The 17132-nt window shown below is 42.7% G+C and overlaps 1 protein-coding gene across 4 annotated transcripts in view; it reads left to right on the top strand.

The window, feature by feature from the left end:
- The window catches only part of SMC1A (structural maintenance of chromosomes 1A), a 49355-nt gene extending 32919 nt beyond the window's left edge, over positions 1 to 16436 (top strand). For 2 of the 4 annotated variants that reach the window (XR_014307171.1, XR_014307172.1), the window contains 2 exons: positions 11631 to 14075; positions 16239 to 16436. Coding sequence is in view for 2 of the 4 variants with exons in the window: in XM_082717549.1 (XP_082573675.1) it covers positions 408 to 491 (84 nt within the window). In the remaining 2 variants the exon portion in view is untranslated. Of the gene's footprint in view, positions 1 to 407; positions 6350 to 11630; positions 14076 to 16238 lie in introns of those variants that run through there. The other 2 variants (XM_082717549.1, XM_082717548.1) reach the window with 1 other exon arrangement.
- Positions 16437 to 17132: the final 696 nt, after the last annotated feature.

Here is a 17132-nt window from a genome sequence, read left to right on the forward strand (position 1 = left end):
CCCACTCCCTGCCTGACTCCCCAGGGCAGGAAGGGAAGGCTGCAGTGGAGGGCCATGGGGGCGGGGGAGCATAGGGACTCAGGACCTTGACAGCCATCTGGGCTTGTTGGAGCCCTGCCCTAGAGGCTTAGCCGGCCCAGCTGGGCAGGGCTATTGCGTCTGGGGACAGGTGGAAAGGCCAGGCAGAGGAGCCAGACAGCAAAGAAAAGGAGGAGAATGCAGAGGTAGGCAGGGAGAAAAGGCACATGGGACCGAGCACATCCTCACACCCAGAGAGAACCATTGCCTGGGCTTTGGGCAGGTATGTAGGGAGGAGGGTTTGAGGCCCCCGGTCCTGGGGCGCCAGACCCCCCCCCCTTAATTCTCTCCTTACAATTTCATTTTTCTTTTTCTCCCTCCTCCTTCAGCAAGGGGACTGTGTGATCAGCAAAGTCCTGACCTTCGACCTCACCAAGTACCCAGATGCCAACCCCAACCCCAATGAGCAGTAGCAGTAGTTCTGCCCTCCTGCCCTGTCTGGATCCCTAAGCTTCCCCTCTCCCAATCTCTGGATATTTGGCTCCCAACCTCCCCCTACCTCCCGTCCCTGTTTGGTATAGTCATGGGATTTAGGCATTGCTGTCAAGCACGAAGAGGAACAGAGGTGATATTAGGTCTGGAGCAAAAATTCCTGAGCTTCAGGGAGCATCCTGGCCTTTGGAAGGAGGTGCTGAGCTGAACTGAGCTGAACAGGGCCATCTGTCCATCCCCTATCTTCCCCTCTCCCAGACCTCCCCCCTCCTCCCTCCTCCCATCACCCATAATCATGGGTTGGGCCCCTTGCATCTTGCTTGTGTGTGGGTATGTATGTGTGTATATATGTGTCCGCATGTGTGCATATGGGCGTGCTTGCAAAATAATAAAAGATATTGGAGATCCATTTTAGAAGGAGCCTAGGCTGAATTTGATTCCAAGAGAGCTTAGTATGACAGCACCCCAGAGCTGGGCAAAGGTATTCAGGACCTCATAGGAATCAGTCACATGAAATTGCCCTCATTCACTCATTTGTGTTTTTGTTCATTTGTGTATTCATCAGACATATATTTGTCAGGCTCTATTCTAGAAATACAGAGCTAAATCAGATATGGTCTCTACCCTCCTACCAAGGAGATGCAGTGGGTTCATGGTTTCTCGTGGTCAGCTGAATCATATTTATAGGTACTTAGAGTTTGAGAAGAGGATGATCACCTCCAGGCTTCCTGGAGAAGGTCACATTTGAGCTGAACCTTGACAATTGGTAGGATTTGGTTGGGCATTAGGAGTGGAACCTGGGCTCTGGGGACAGACATTTGTGGGTTCTAGTCCTTTTTTTTAAAATCACTAGTTTGGTGTTGGGCAAGTCATTTGACCTTTCTGTGCCTCAGTTTCCTCATCTGTAAAATGGGGCTAACAATATTACCTACCTCATAGGATTTAATGATGTCAAGCTCCTCACTGGGGGCCTTATCCCTGCTTGGAGCCCACTAGGTGCCAACCCCTCAGAATAAAAGCCTTCTCATACCTGGACCCCTGAGGGGTCTGATCCCAGTTGTTGGGGATGGAAAGACTCTCCAGATCTGGGAGATGCTAAATGCCTTGGTTACTGAGAAAGTTCCAGGGCATTGATGGGGTTTACCCGGTAAGTGAAGGGCTTAAGGAAGCCTATAGCTTCAATCATGTATGGTAACCAGGTGCCTGGGCCCCAACCCGGGTCATGAGGAAGTCGGGGAGAGGTAGCCTGGGCCACATCCCGGCCGAATATGTGTGAAGTTCCTTCTGGGAACTAACCTGTGTCAGCTGCAGGGACCGTGCAGAGGCAGCAGAGCCTGCTGCCATGAGGTCAGCCTATGCTCGTTCTCATACACTGTCAGACCATCACCTTGTCCTGATTGTATACCACATTCTTGTTTCTTCAAAGTTAAATTTGTTCTGATTACTCAAGTGACTCATGAATCCATTCTCTAAGATGTCAGATTTATAAGTAGAGCTAGCCTTGTTTGACTACCATTGCCCGTCCCCTTCTAAACTGCTGTTATGTTTGTTGTACATCCATCTAGACAGTTTTAAGACTTTGACATATATGAGCTCATTGAAAATATTGTGTATTTAATACAAATGGTATATTGAGTCGTTCTGCAATTTGCTTTCCTTGTTTAACAGTTTTTGAGATCTATGCATGTTTTTGCTAAATGTAGATTCAATTCATCCTTTGTAATTGCCATATGGAGTGCCATCATATGACTATCACATCGTACCCATTTCTTTTGTGATAGCTAGTTAAGACTGTTTTCTCTTTTTGCTATTACAGAATACAACACAGGAACATTTGTGTGTGTGTGTGTGCGTGTGCGTGTGTATATGAGTTTATCTAGGGTTGCTTCCTAGAAGTTGAATTGCAGAGTCATAGACTATTTATATTTTTGTTTTAAATAGAGGCTTCCAAATTGCCCTCCTGTACTATTTACTCAATCTTTTTCTTGAGGTTGTCTTAGGTGTAACATTGTTATCTACTTGAGTTTCATCCTAAGTAGTGATATCCATGAAACCATGGATTTGATATGCTAATTATGTATTTTTCTAATACATATTGAAAGGCATAACTCAAAATAAATTTGTCTTTGTTCAACCAAAGAAGTCACATACCACCAGTGGTACATGTGCTGTAGTTTGGGAAATGCTGGCATATCTGAAAGCACAATTTGGGAGTCGCCCTGGTTCAAATCCTAGCTGTAGAAACTTGAGCTCATTACTTCACCTCCCTGGATCTCAGTTTCCTCACATAGAAAAGGACTTAATCTGTGCCCTATTTACAGCCATGTAGGGAAGATGAAGTGTGCTGGAAGGAGTTTGGCTGATACCTAGATCATCCCAGGCCTTTCAGGGTAGCAATTGCTATTTGCCCCACTTTACAGATGAGGAAACTGAGGCCCAGGAAGTTTAAGTGACCCAGCTACCAGGTAACAGTAAGAATTTGAACCCAGGCCCCCCCCAATTCAGTCTTGTGCTTTCTCCACTACAAGGGTGGTTTTCAACCTTGGCTGTGCACCAGAATCACTTGTGAAGATTTTTCTTTTTTCTTTTTTAAAAATCAAAGCAATATATACACCAGGTAGGAAGTAAAATAGTACAGAAGGGCTTACAATGCAAAGCAGCTGTTCCCTGCTGCACCCCCACATCCAAAGGATGTGGAGCTCCTTGCTCTGGTCCCACCCCTGGAAATCTAATTCAGTAGGTGTGGATAATAATCTGGATACCTAATTCTTACCTCACATGGTAGAAAGGATTAGATGAGATGCCTTGGACTAAAGCCTGGCCCACAGGGGCACAAGTGCTGCAGAGCACTTAGGTCCTAAGGATCAGAGAGGTGAAAGGCTTTGTCCTAGAACCCAGTGGGTCATTGGTAGAATCTAGGCTTCAACTAGGAGGGATCTCTGCTTGCCCAGTGCTTTCCCACTGTGCCACCTGCTTTCTATCATCACAAAGGAGCATGTGCTCAGTGAAGGCTGTGCTCAGGTGAGAGCTTATGGCACAGTATGTTTCCAGGAGTAAGCTGGATCCAAATAGAATCCCTAGGACTTGTTGGAGGATGCTAGGTTGACTCCCTTATACCCTGGACCCAGTAGCCTTGGTCTGGGGAGTTGAAGGGTGCTCCATGACCGTGTTTACCTTTAACTGGGCACTTCACTCTGGGAATCACTGTGTTGCCCACCAGGGACATAAACATGAGTCAAATCTTTACCCCACCTTTGAGGAGCTCACTAGTTAGGGGAGGCAATTCCTAGAACAGCCGTTAAGCATGCAGTCTGATAGCCCTCTGATAGAGGAGTGTGGAAAAGGAAGGGCCTGTAGCTTATACAGAGGTTCAGGGAAGACATCCTCTAGTCTAGGAGGTGACACCTGAGCTGAGTCTTGAGAGCCTGGTAGGAATTACCTAGTTGAAGTGGAAGGAATTTTCAGGGAGTGGGGACAGTATGCACAAAAACCTGAAGACAAGAAACAGCAAAAACAGTTGAGAAGTACTGAAACAAGATTTAACAGAGTTCAGATTTCTTTCATGAGACAGTGTGGTTCCCAAACTGGCTATGCACCAGAACCACGTGGAGCACTCTGGGCTCCATCCTCAAAAAGTTTGATTTCTGTAACTGGGGTGATGCCTCAGGATCTTGAGTGCTTAGAAAAATGAGCACATGACTGTAGGGTATAGCCAGCTTTGGGAACTGTAGCCAGAAGGCAGTGTGGGAGCCATGGAATGGTTTTAAGCAGGCAAGATGTCAGCCACTGGAAATGGATTAGGTTAAATGTGCATGCTATATGCTCCCACACCTGTAGTTTCCCCGTTGGCTCAATTTCTCACTGTGTGTTTGCTTGTTTTGTCTCTAAGTAAGCAGAAAGCACCACAGGGATGGGCCTGGGGTTATCTTGCTACTGGCATATCCCCAGCAAAAAGCACAGTGCCTGACCCAAAACAGGCACCCAATAAATAGTTTTTGAGTGAATGAAAATGTGAATGAATGCATTTGTGATGGAGAATGGAGACAGGGAGATCAGCTAGAAAGCTGTTGAAAAGCCCAGGAGCCCTACTCAAGGGCAAGGGCAGTGGGAATGGATTGGAGGCAATAAAAGTGTGAGCCAGACTTGATGACTGAGGATCACTGGATGTGGAGGGTGACTGAGAGTATAGAATGAGTGCCCATCAGTAGCCTAGATTCCTACCCTATTCCAGTCATTCTCTTTCCTCATCCATCTAAGTCAGAATCTCCTTCCAGCCTCAGCCACTGGAATTCTTCCCTCAAGTTAGTTAAAAGTTTCTGTGTGTTGTGTGGTCCCCTCCCTCCCCCTCTCCCCCAAGCCATTGATTCATTCATCCAGTTCAATAAATCTTGGCTAAGCACCTCCTGTATGCAGTGAGGCTCTTCCAAGCCAGGACTCTGACTCCCTCTTTCCTACCTCAAGAGATGTTTTTGAGGGCTTCCCCAGGTAAGACTCCCATTCCTTAGACAGTAACCTAAAGTGAGATGCCCAGATGTCAGACCTGTAAGGGAACTTACAGACTTTGTCCAACCCCCTCCTGAGGCCCTGGGAGGGGAAGGAACTTGCCCAAGGTCCCATTACTAGAAAGTTTCAGAGCCAGAAGTGGAACCTAAGTTCCCTTTCCACATCACCACTAGAGCCTTGATCTCTCCCTTCACAGATAGGACAGGCAGAGGTGGCCAGGGAGAAGGTGGGACTTAGGTTGGCCTTGAAGGTTGGTGTACTGAACAGGCCAAACAAGAAGCTTGCCAATTACACTGCCCCCTTCTGGAAACCGTCAGCAAACCTGCCATGCCCACATCCCTTCTAAGGGGTTTCTTAAGCATGAGTTGCCATGCTCTGTACCATGTGACCTCACAGTCCTGGCCACAAATGGTTTGGGATAGTATCTGACTCAAGGACAGCCAATCTCTAGGCCATAGCCTATTAGGTGGACGGGTGTAAGAACTCCACCTCATAGGGATGGCCTGTATCAAATGGCCTCCAGGGAGGCTAAATGTGAGGCATTCAGAAGTGAACTATTAATTAGCATTTAGCAAGACAGAAGTGGTGATGGATGAGGGGTGCTAGAAGCTGAACAGCAAAAGCATGGAGAAAGCTGCAGGGACCATGAAACATTTATATCATGAGAACATGGGGCCACAAGGTAGCAGAAGCCATGAAGCAGCAAGACAACATTGGGCCAAAAGGACACAGAAGCCATGAAGCAATAGGAGCCACAATGTAGCAGGAGCCATGAGGAACAGAAACCACGAGACAAAACCCTGAATGTGAGATCCATGAAGCAGCAGAAGGCTTGAATGACAAGATCCAGGAGGCAGCAGAAGCAATGAGACTCTCAGAGCCACAAGGTAGCAAGGCAACAGGAATCGAAGAGGCTGCAGGAATGACCAGGCAAACAGAAGCTTCAACACAAGAGAAGCCCTGGATGAACTGGAACCGAAGCCCTGGAAGCCAAGAAGCTGCAGGAGCCAGGAGGCCAAGAAACAATGAGGCCCCCGAAGGCCAAGCACTAGCAAGGAGGGTAACAGGAAAAAAAGAAAAGAAAGAAAGGTAGTCTAAGTAGCAGTAGGAAGAGTACAAATACAGCCAGAAAGAAGTTGAGTCACCATTTTGGGAAGCACTAGAGAAGGGAGCAACAGATGCCTGCAGCTGAGGGGGTGACAAGATAAGCCAGGCTCTAGAGCTGCTTTGGATCGTGAACCATTTTCCAGTTTCTGTTCCTCCATGAGGCTGCCTGTGTAGCTGTTTTTGTCTTCCTTATTTCCCTATGAATGCTTCAATAAATCTCCATCACTAACCTGAGTGTGTCTGTTCTTGTAATCTAAAAGAAGTTAACACTGGTGTGCACTGTAGATGGGTGGAAAGCAGGGCAGAAGGTCTTCCACGTGGGTTTGAAACCAGACACAGGTGGGAAGTCATTCTTTCTTTCACATCCTCACTGGCACAGGCACTTCTCATTCATTTACATACTGGCTTCTTTTTCTCATTCGTTCAGCCACTTGTTCATCTGTTCACCTATTAGTGGTATTTTCACGTATTCTGCACTCAGGCATTGATGTAAGTATTCACTCATTTGTTGGCTCTTTTGTTCTTTCTTGGATCCACTTTGTCATCACTTTTGCACCCATTTGGTCAGCAAGCACACATTGAGTTCCTGCATTATGTCAGGCCTTGTGCTAGGTTCTGGGGATGAGATATACTCCCCAGAGTCTAGGAATTCACAGTTTAATTGGGGGCGCAGGTGAGTGCACCAAAGGGGAGAGATTATAGAGCAGAAGTCTAGATGAGGCAGGGTGAGAATATAGGACCATTCCTCTTTGGGATGGGGTAGGATGGAGGGAGTACTCAGGCAAGGCTTTATAGAGAAGGGGTGCTTGAACTGAATCTTGAAGGAAGAGTTGGTATTTACCATGTAGAAAGGGTAACTGTAGAATATTCCGAGCAGAAGAGCTGCCTAAGTAAAGTTCTATGAAGAGTGTGGAAGTGCATGGATTTTGGGAGGAATGGAAATTGGAAAAAGTGGCAAAAACCAGGTAGTCGAGCTTAGCTTTGACCCTGTGGGCAATGGGAAGCTGTAGAAGGGTTTGACAGAGTGTAGCTATGGAAGGGGAGTGGCGGAGTCAGATTGGTATTTTAGGAAGATCACTCTGGTAGCCAGTGTGAAAGATGGTTGCAAGCATGAGATACTGACCCAAGTAATATACTTGGGAGAGAGAACATCTAAGTATTATAATTGCGGGCACAAATGAGGACTTGGGAGTCCCTGAGGAGCGAGGAAAAAGTTCTACCAGGGGGCCAAGGAAGACTTTGGAGATAGAATTTGAGCTGAGCCTTGAAAAATAAGTAGAGAGGATCCCAACTTGTAGACATGAGGAGTAAGCACTCTCCAGGCCTGGGAGATGAAAACAAGCCAGGAGGTGGGTGTAAATGGGATGACTGCAGGCTAACAAAGCTTGCAGTTTGACTGCAGGAAATCTGCACAGAAGGGAGACTGCAAGTTTGTTGAAGTTTTTTTCTATTCTGCCGCTATTAGGTCTGCAGGAACAAGGGAATTTGGAGGAAGTAGTGGGCAGGAGTGTCCTTTTTCTGTGTTTTTAAAAATTAAATATGTGTTCATTTTAAAATAGAAGTAATGCAGGCACATTATTTAGAAGACATCAATAAACTTAAATCAGTTACAAAAAGTGAGTTCCACAGCCCCACTCCCACTCTACCACCTTTCGTTATTAGCAACCACTTTTATTTAGTTATTGTGCGACCTCCATTTCTAAGTATTGTGTTATGTGAGCATTTGTCTTTTATCAATTTCAGACATTAATCCATTGGTGTCCTGCTATGACAAATGATTTAGATTACACCAAGTTCAATTCTTGTCTTACCCGCTTCTCATATAATTTAGTTTCTGTACTACTTTTCTGAATTTAAAAAGCACCTTTATTTCATTTTCCATGACTTAGAGACAATATTTCTTAACAACCAGAATTTTGTTAGATGAGAATGTCTTTTCTTTTTTACACCTTCCACTGTCAACCTCCCTAACTTATATCATCTGGTCTTTTATATTGTCAAAATTGATAACGTTGAATTCTGTAATCATGATTAAGATTTTTGGTATGCGTGTTGTCTGTAGCTTGATAATTTGATTTGGGAAGTTGAAAAGCGGTAAGTGATTATATTAATATAACTGTAAATACTGTTCACTGAAGAAGCCATTTAATGTACCTTTTATAATTTTTCCTTGTAGTTTTTCATTTTTCCCTCAAGTTTCTAATTCTCTTTTTATCTTTCACTGTTTTTACTTTATCATATATTCTAATTTTTTTCTTCTCAAAAATCTCTATTACATTAAATATTCCATCAAGCCTACTTTTTCCCCCCCTCCAGGACATCTTCCTGGAGCCCTCTTATACTCTTCCTCAAATCTGAACTAGTTGCTCTCTAGGTCTGATGCATGGGCTGTCATTTTGGAACCTTCCTTCTCTGCTTTGCTTGTTCATATTCACTATTTGTTAGTTCTCAGGGTTGGTTTGTTTGTTTTTCTCATTATTTTGATGGAGCGCATCCTCAAGTAACTTTCTCAGAAAAGTTTGTAGGAGTTAGATTTCCTGTCTTTGCATGTCTGAAAAGATCTTTATTCCATCCTTATATTCAGCTATAAAGCTTGAGGTTCAACATCATTTTCCCACAGAACTTTGAAGGCATTGCTCAACTTTCTTCTAGCATCAAATTTTGATGATAAGCAGTCTGATAACAGTCTGAGCCTCATGGCTTTATAGGTAGCTTTCCCTGCACCTTTTTTTTTTTTTTTTTTTCTCCTTCCAGGATCTCAATGATACAAATGTTAGATCTTTTGTTGTAGTTTCACGGGTCCCTAAGGTTCTGTTCACTATTTTTTCCAGTCTTTGTTTTTCAGTTTGGGTGATTCTATCGTTCTCCAAGTTCACTGATTCTTTACTCTGTTTTCTCCATTTTGATGTTAGCCCAATCCTTTGAGGTTTTTGTTTTGGTTATTGTAGTTTTCACTTTAAAATTTCCGTTTGATTCTTCTTTTTATCTTTTTTCTTTACTGATAGTTTCTATTTTTTAATTTGCTTTAAGCATGTTTCTAATTGTACATTGAGGCATTTTTATGATGCCTCCCTTGTCAGATAATTTTTAACACCTCATATCAGTGTTGGAGTCTATTGAGTGTCTTCTCATTTCAGGTTGAGATTTTCTTGGTTCTTGGTATGATGAGTAATTTTCTGTTGAAACCTGGGCATTTTGTTTCAGCTTGCTTCCTCAGACACTGTTCCAGCAGTGAAAGAGGGGACACTGCCTCATTACTGCCAGGCGGGCATGGAAGTCTAGTTTCTGTTGACAACCGAGAAGGAGGGTTTCCTCGTTCTTGGGTGGGGAAATGGGAGTTGCAGCTCCCTACTCAAACTTCTCTGATAACCACCCCAGTAGGAAGGGAGAGGGGTGACTTTTTACAGCCAGTGAGGGTAGAAGTCTAAGCTCCACACTTGGCATTTGCTGATGGAACCACAGTGTTTTCTGTTGTGTTGTGCTGGAGTGGAGTTATCTCATTGCCACTTTCTCTAGCACCAGGTCTGGGGTGTGTTGAGTCAAAAAGCAAACCAAGGGAATTCACCACCATGTCACTTCTGTGCTGCGAGGGTCTCTAGCATGTTTGTCTTCTCTTCACTTCTCAGAGCCTTCTTAGGTTTATATACAATGCCTCAGGATTTTAGCTGTAGTTGGGGAGAGAAACAGGGAAAAGTACTTCTCTGACCATCTACCCACCCCCACTTTAGTTATTTTTTTTTAAATTATATTCTTGGTGTTCTGAAATTTTATAATTTTGTGTTTAGGTTTGGGGATTTGTCATTTGTAGTGTTGGGTCACTGGTTAGGTCCCTTCATTTTGAAGTACTTTAACTCTGGGAATTCTCTTTTTTATTGAATACATTCCTCCCTTCCAGTTTCTTTGTTCTCTCTGGGAACTCCTGAATTGATCTTTTGTAGTTTTTATCTGTTCTCTCCCTCAATCTCGTTTTCCCTCACTCCCTCCCTTCTCTCTCTTCCTTTCCGGAATAGATTGAACTTGTATCTTTCAACTATTCTATCACATTTCTTTTTGACAATCACATTTTAAAATTTCCAAATATCCATTCATGTTCCTTTTCCTTTCTTACAGCATCCAGTTCTTGTTTAGTGGATGCACTAGTATCTTGACTCTCTGGGTACAGTAGAGGTATTTTTATATATATTTTTTTCTTTTTTAAAAAAATGTGTTTCCTTTGTGGTTCATTTTACCCTGTTTGCTTATTTTGGTCTCTCTTAATTTGTGGCCGTTTCTCAAATGCCTGGTAATCCATGGTTGTATACTCATACTTAGGAATTTAGCAACAAATACCTGATTGGAAGCTCTGTGTATGGGGGACAGTGCTAGGTGACTGGTGGCTTCCCTTTAGGATGATTGGAGGAGAACTGACTGCTATGCTGCAGAGTCCCCAAATGCCAGACTGCAAAGATCTTTTCTCTGAGGTTCAGTTTTGTTAGTTCAGAACCCTCTGGGTTTTGTCTAATGGGTAGACACCTGGCTGCTGTGAATTGTACACAAAGGGTGGGTTAATGGTTTGGTATACAGCCTTCCAATTAATCTCCCTGTTTTCAGCCAATATCTCACTCCCACTTTATATCATACCTGGCATTGTTAAGACCCAAGACATTCCAGGCTTCTGCAGAGAAAGATCAACTCCTTCCTCGGTGGCGTCATCTCCATGCATACTCCAGGCTATGGCTTCCTCCACCATGCTCCATCAGTTACCATTCCTCCATTACCTTCTATCTTCCAGAAATGTGTTGAAATCTCTCTTTTGCTGATGGACCTGCTCTCATTCTCTTCATCATTGTGTTTTTATACCTTTTTTTTTAATTCCTTTACTGTCATTTTAACAAGGTCTCAGGTGGGAGTGGAGATAAACACATGGTAAGTCTGCCATCTTGACCTGGGAATCTACTGGTCGATAACGGTTTGTTTTTAATTTTTCTGGTAATTATCTTAATATCTCTAAATAATATGCAGATTTTTCTATTTATCAACTTATTTATCACTTTTAGACATTATCTGTTGACTTCCTGCTATTTAAATCACCCAACTACCCTCCTCCCATGTACCCAGTATAGCTCTATTATTAATTATAAAGCCTCTATTCCTTACCTTGGTACCTTTAAATAATGGACTTATACTCCTTTCAGTCTCTCAACTTCTGTCATTTATACTTTTATGTTAATAAGATTAATAGCATTTACATTCTGGGTCTATAACCATAATTAAGTCATCCATACTTAGCTGACAGATCACTCTAAAAGTTTAAAGTCAATAAAGTGTTGATGTTATTATAATTATGTAAATGTTGTTCCCTGCCGCTCCAATTAGTGTACTAGGATTACATTTCTTTTCTTATGCATTTTTTCCTGGTAGTTTCTAATTGCCTTTCTTTTTTCCTTGCATTGTCTGACTTTATCTTCTTCTTAAGTTGTTCCAAATTCTCAAGGAAAGTATAAAATCATTTGAATCCCCTTTTTTCCCAGATACCTTCCTCCTGGAGCCCTCCGTCTTCCTGCTCCAATTTGGACTGATTGCTCTGTAGGCCTGCAGCACAACTGTCATCCTGGGACGTCCCTTCATTACTCTTCTGGGCTGGACCCAATCTTTCCTGGACCCCATATCTTCCTCTTTCTTAGTTTACTCCTTTGTAGTGGACTTTGTGGTTATTTTCCAACATCCATTCCTCTCCTCCCCCACTGTGTGACAACTATACAATTTGAGTGGGGTCGACCCCACTGCCAGCTCTAGGTATAGTCCTTTATTGGTATAAACCAATCTGAGTATCACACCCCCTTGCTACAGTGATGATTGGTTCAGGGATGATCCAGTCACACTGAAATTTAGGACTTTTGTTCAGTTTTTGAGGGAAGAGGTGGCCTATCTTCCCTTGGATATGAACAAAGAAGCATGTAGCAAAGAAGCATGCAGAAGGCCTACCTGAGGATGGAGCTGACAAATGAAGAAGGCAAAAGAATCACAGAGAAGTGGAACCATATTCCTGATCATACCATGCCTGAAGTCTGCCCTGCCTATGAACTTCTCAGTTAAGTGAGCTAATAAATTACGTTTGTTACTTAAGCCGGCTTGAGTTGAGTTTTATATTGTTTGCACCTGAAAGCGTTCTTACACTTTTTGCTGTCTCCTTTTGGAGAGGGAATGAGTGTGTTTTTGGTTATATGAGGCACTAAGTTAGGTGGAAGCATTTTTGTAGAGTAACATTGGGAAGAAGGGTGTATGTGGATGTCCGGCAAACAAAAGAGTGAACTCTAGTGGCTGCCTGGCATCTAAATCCTCATCCTGTTTGGTAGAGCCCCACTCCCATGAGTCTTGGTGAGAGGCAGGGCTCCACTTCCTACAGTGGAAACTGAAGGAGGTCAGAAACTTCCTTTCTCTGCCCACTGGGCACAAGGGTTGAATATACTCTGTTCATGGCCTTGAATCTAGAGTCAGCAGTACAAGGGAGACAGGAATATATGAAATTAACATATGGATGATAGATTAGGAAGATATATTTGCAATGTGCAAAAGTGGCAAAAGATTAATAACTAGAAAAGAAGATAGTAAACCTAATAGGAAAATAGGCAAATGATACGAAGAGTAACTAACAGAAGGAGAATCTTGAATTTACACAAGGGGAAAATTGAATATATGAAGACATTTTCAACTCTGCTAATAATTAGAAAAATGAAAATTAAACTAACAAATCACTATAAGAATACCAACATGCAGAAAGTCAGATATTATCAATTACTGGTGAAGATGTGAAGAAAAGGAAAATCGTGGGTGGGAGTGATAAAGGTATTCCAGAGATTAATTTGGCAGTACTTCCTGAGGTTCAGTCTGTGCAGATCCTACAACATAGCAACTGCACTCCTGAATATATATTCCAGAGAAATATATTCCTGGGGAATTTTCACACAGTTCCTTAAGGAAATATAATTGAGGTTTGTTCTAGCGTTGTTTGTGTTTAGCGAGGAATTGGAAGCAATCTAGGTGTCCATCACCAAGGGACCAGATAAGTGAACTGTGGTATATTTATAGGATGGAAAATACAAATAAAAAGAAAGGAGCTAAATTTACTGTAGCCACACAGATAGGTCTCCAAAGCCCAGTGTTGAGTGAAAAGTTAAAAACAGCATGAGATTGACAGCATAAAACCATTTAGGTAATTGTCAAACAACATTGTCTATTTTTTTTTAAAGATTTTATTTATTTGACAGAGAGAAATCACAATTAGATGGAGAGGCAGGCAGAGAGAGAGAGAGAGGGAAGCAGGCTCCCTGCTGAGCAGAGAGCCGGATGCGGGACTCAATCCCAGGACCCTGAGATCACGACCTGAGCCGAAGGCAGCGGCTTAACCCACTGAGCCACCCAGGCGCCCAACGTTGTCTATTTTAATGGGTGTGCACATATCTAAATATTTGGAAGATGGATTGGAGGTGTATATACGTGAAATACACTCAAGTCGCTCACTCTGGTGGGCAGTAGAATGGGAGCAGAGATGGGAACTGAGAGTGGAAAATAATAATTCAATGAAATAAAGCAGAAGAGGGGCCTTGAATGAACTGAGGAAAATAATGTGCCATGGATTGAAGAGCATGAGTAAGACAATGCTGAAGTTGACCACAAATAAATGGGACCAGACAGGAGGATAGCTAGAGTTCATCTGTAGTGGTGTGTGATGGTAGGATGACCTCCGGGTGTTGTAGCAGTGGGGGTAGCAGCATTTTAACCTGGTTGTTCCCACAGTGTGCCTTAGCTATGGCTTCCATGTCTCCACGCTTCTGTGAACTACATGATAACCTTGTAATAAGTCCCTTTTCTGCTTAAGTTAACTAGAGTCAGTTTCTGTTACTGGCCTCCAAGAACCCTGACTGAGATGTCATGCATGTCGTTGGAGAACATCTTCAAGTAACTTCCTAAGAAAGGTAAAATTTGGGGTCTTTGCATGTCTGAAAATGTAGCATTATTTTATCTTCATATGTGGGTGACAGTTTGGCTTTAGAATTCTATGTTCAAAATATTTTATCTTATGCATTTTGGAGGTACTGCATTTAGCGTGTAGTGCTGCTGATTAGAAGTTGTGTGCTAATATTATTCTCATTCCTTTCTTGGTGACCTGTTTTCCTCACCTCTGGAAGCTTACTGTTTTCTCCCATCGTGTGTTTTGAAATATAGTGATGAGCACAGGAGTGTGTTTTTCCCCCATCTGTTTTGCTGGGCACCTAGTCGTTGGACTTTTCCAATCTGAAGACTCACGTTCCTCTCCTCTGAGAAATCACAGTTTGCTTTCTTTCTTAATTTTCTTTCCTTTATTTTCTCTGTTCTCTCATTCTGGGCCTCTTAGTAGTTGAGTGTTGAATCTCCTGAATGATGGTCTTTGTCTTTTTATTTTCTCTCATAGTTTCCATGTCTTTGTTTTTTTTTTAATTCTGCAACCTGGGACATTTTCTTGAAGTTATCTTCTATTGTACTTTTTTTCTTTTGGAAGTCATTTTAAGTTTCTAAGCTCTCTTTCTTATTCTCCAAAGGTGCCTTTTTCATAGCATCCTTTTCTTTAATGGATGCAATATCTTCTGTGTATGTGTGCTTAATAGAGCTTAACTGGAGTCTTGGAGATTACATGATCATTACCAAGCCAGGAAGGAAAATTGTAAATGGATATCAAATATTAACCTCTCCAAGAGAATGGCACCCATGCCCCTCTGAATGGAGCTGCCTACTGGCTCTCTCTCTTCTTAGCCCCCAGCACTGATACCATGTGTGGGCAAGATGATCATCCAGCAACTGTATGTTTTTGGCCATGGGCTCAGATCTCCAGCTCTCACCTTGTCACCAGAAAAAGGAAGTCATTGTTCTGTTCCCTACTCCCAGGCCTACATGAGGCAGTCACAATAGTCAGCAGCACATCTCAAAGAGTGAATTGTTTTTGACATTAAAGAATATGTATGGTGGAAGTGACAATCCTGTCTAGTTCTGTTTTTACAGTCTTTCCTTCAACAGGAGCCAACAGCACTCCAAGCTGGCATCTCTCTTGATGTGGTCCCTACTGAGTTTCTTCTGTGAGCAAAGGCCTGGGCAAAAATATGCACACACATCTCTAGGAACAAATAATTTTCAGGGACAGTCCAGTCCAAACCCATGTTTGGAACAAAAAATGAACTCAGTGGAAGCATAATGCTGTTAAAGGACACCCAAACCACGTCACTGCGCAGAACATTCAACATTTGAATCAGAGTGGATAACGTGCTGAATGCTTACTCTGTACCTGGCACTTGAATTACCTTCATTTCATGAAGAAGGAAAATGAGGTTCCCAGGTGTCGCTCACCCGGGATCACAGAACTAATAAATGGCAGACAGGAAATTGCACCAGGACTATCTAACCACAGTCACCCCATGTAAGCGCTACATGGTGCTGTAGTGGTTTCCACCAGTCATGTTACGGTTAATGGTGATAGCACAATTCTCTGTAAGATCAGGGCACGGATACCTGAGATGCCTTAGTCTAAGTAACAAACTCATTCTGGTAAGTTTGCTTCCAGGACGAATTGATGTCCTTTCCTCTGGAGACAGAAAACTGCTATGAGCTTTTGGTTTTTTCTGTTTTCTTTCTTTCTTTCTTTCTTTCTTTCTTTCTTTCTTTCTTTCTTTCTTTCTTTCTTTCAAGTTTCTTTCAGAGAAACCCTAACACTTTATTTCTAAATTTTATTTTTTCATCAAAGTAATGCTTGCATATGTTTTAAAAAAATACGGTAGTGCTGAAGAGCTTACAAGAAAACCCAGCAATACCCTGTCCCCTCCCACTGCAAGCCCCTGCTTCCTAGAGGCAACTACGTAGAATGATCTTTCCAGTCTTCGGCTGTTTCTTCTGGCATTTACCACTCCCAGCCCCCTTCCCCTTTGTCATCTCCTTGTCAGGGTGAACAGCCAGATACTTTCTTAAGCTTCCTTGCAGCTAGAGATGGTTATGTGTCCCAGTTATGGCCATGAGAGGTTTGCTGGGAAGCGGGGGGCACTTCTGAAAAGGCTTTTGCTTTCTGAGACATGCAGAGCTGACACTGTCCCTTTCCTCCTCTCTCCCTTGATTAGAGTCGTGCTGCCTAGAGCTGTGACAGCAATCTTGTGACAGAGAGGGGATGAATATGAGGGTGAAGATGCAACATATGAAGGAGGAAAAAGTTAGAACCTGGTTCCCTGATGGCATCATTGAGCAGCTGAACCCATGCCACACTGATGTTAATAATAAATTAACTTACTGAAAAATAAATAAATGAATGAATAAATAAAGCCATATGTGTTCAAGGCACTGTCATTTTGGTTTTGTGTTGCTTGTAGCTGGAAGGATTTTTACTGAAGGACCACCATGTTTCTATATAATATATCTATACTATTTCTTTTTTTTTAATGGAAGTATAGTTGACATGCAATATTATATGACTACTGTTTCTTAACTTAGCAATCTGAGACATTATCTCAACATCTCTTTATAGTAGAAGAGGATTTTATGCCCCTACACGCACATGCCCCTGTATCCACCCCCCTCCTTCACTCTTCCAATATGTTTATATCCCAGTTTCTAGTAAATCAGTAGTTGCCACAGAGCCAAGAAATGTACTTTAATGACCTGGCTTTATTTTGCCTTTTTTTGTGTTCCTGAGCTTAATAATTACTTGGTATTGTTTTTTCACTTGAGATGGGCACACCCTTAGTTTTTCGCCTTTGCTCGATCAGTTTGTTCATAACGCTATTAGCATATTTTCCAGATGTTCCAACCTGCCAGCCTATTGAATTAAGAAGAAACCAATAGAAAGTTGGTTGGTTGGGAGACTGTATAAGACATAGAGGTTGGTCAAGGCCACTACTAGGCATTCCTTTAAGATGACTGGGTAGGGACCTGCATATTCTGCTGGAGGGCTCCTAAGTCCGGAAAGTGGAGGCTGTGCTCTGCAACTGTTTGATTTCTTTAAGAAACCCTCTGTATTT

This window comes from Mustela nivalis, assembly GCF_964662115.1.
Source record: "Mustela nivalis genome assembly, chromosome: X".
Lineage (NCBI taxonomy): Eukaryota > Metazoa > Chordata > Mammalia > Carnivora > Mustelidae > Mustela > Mustela nivalis.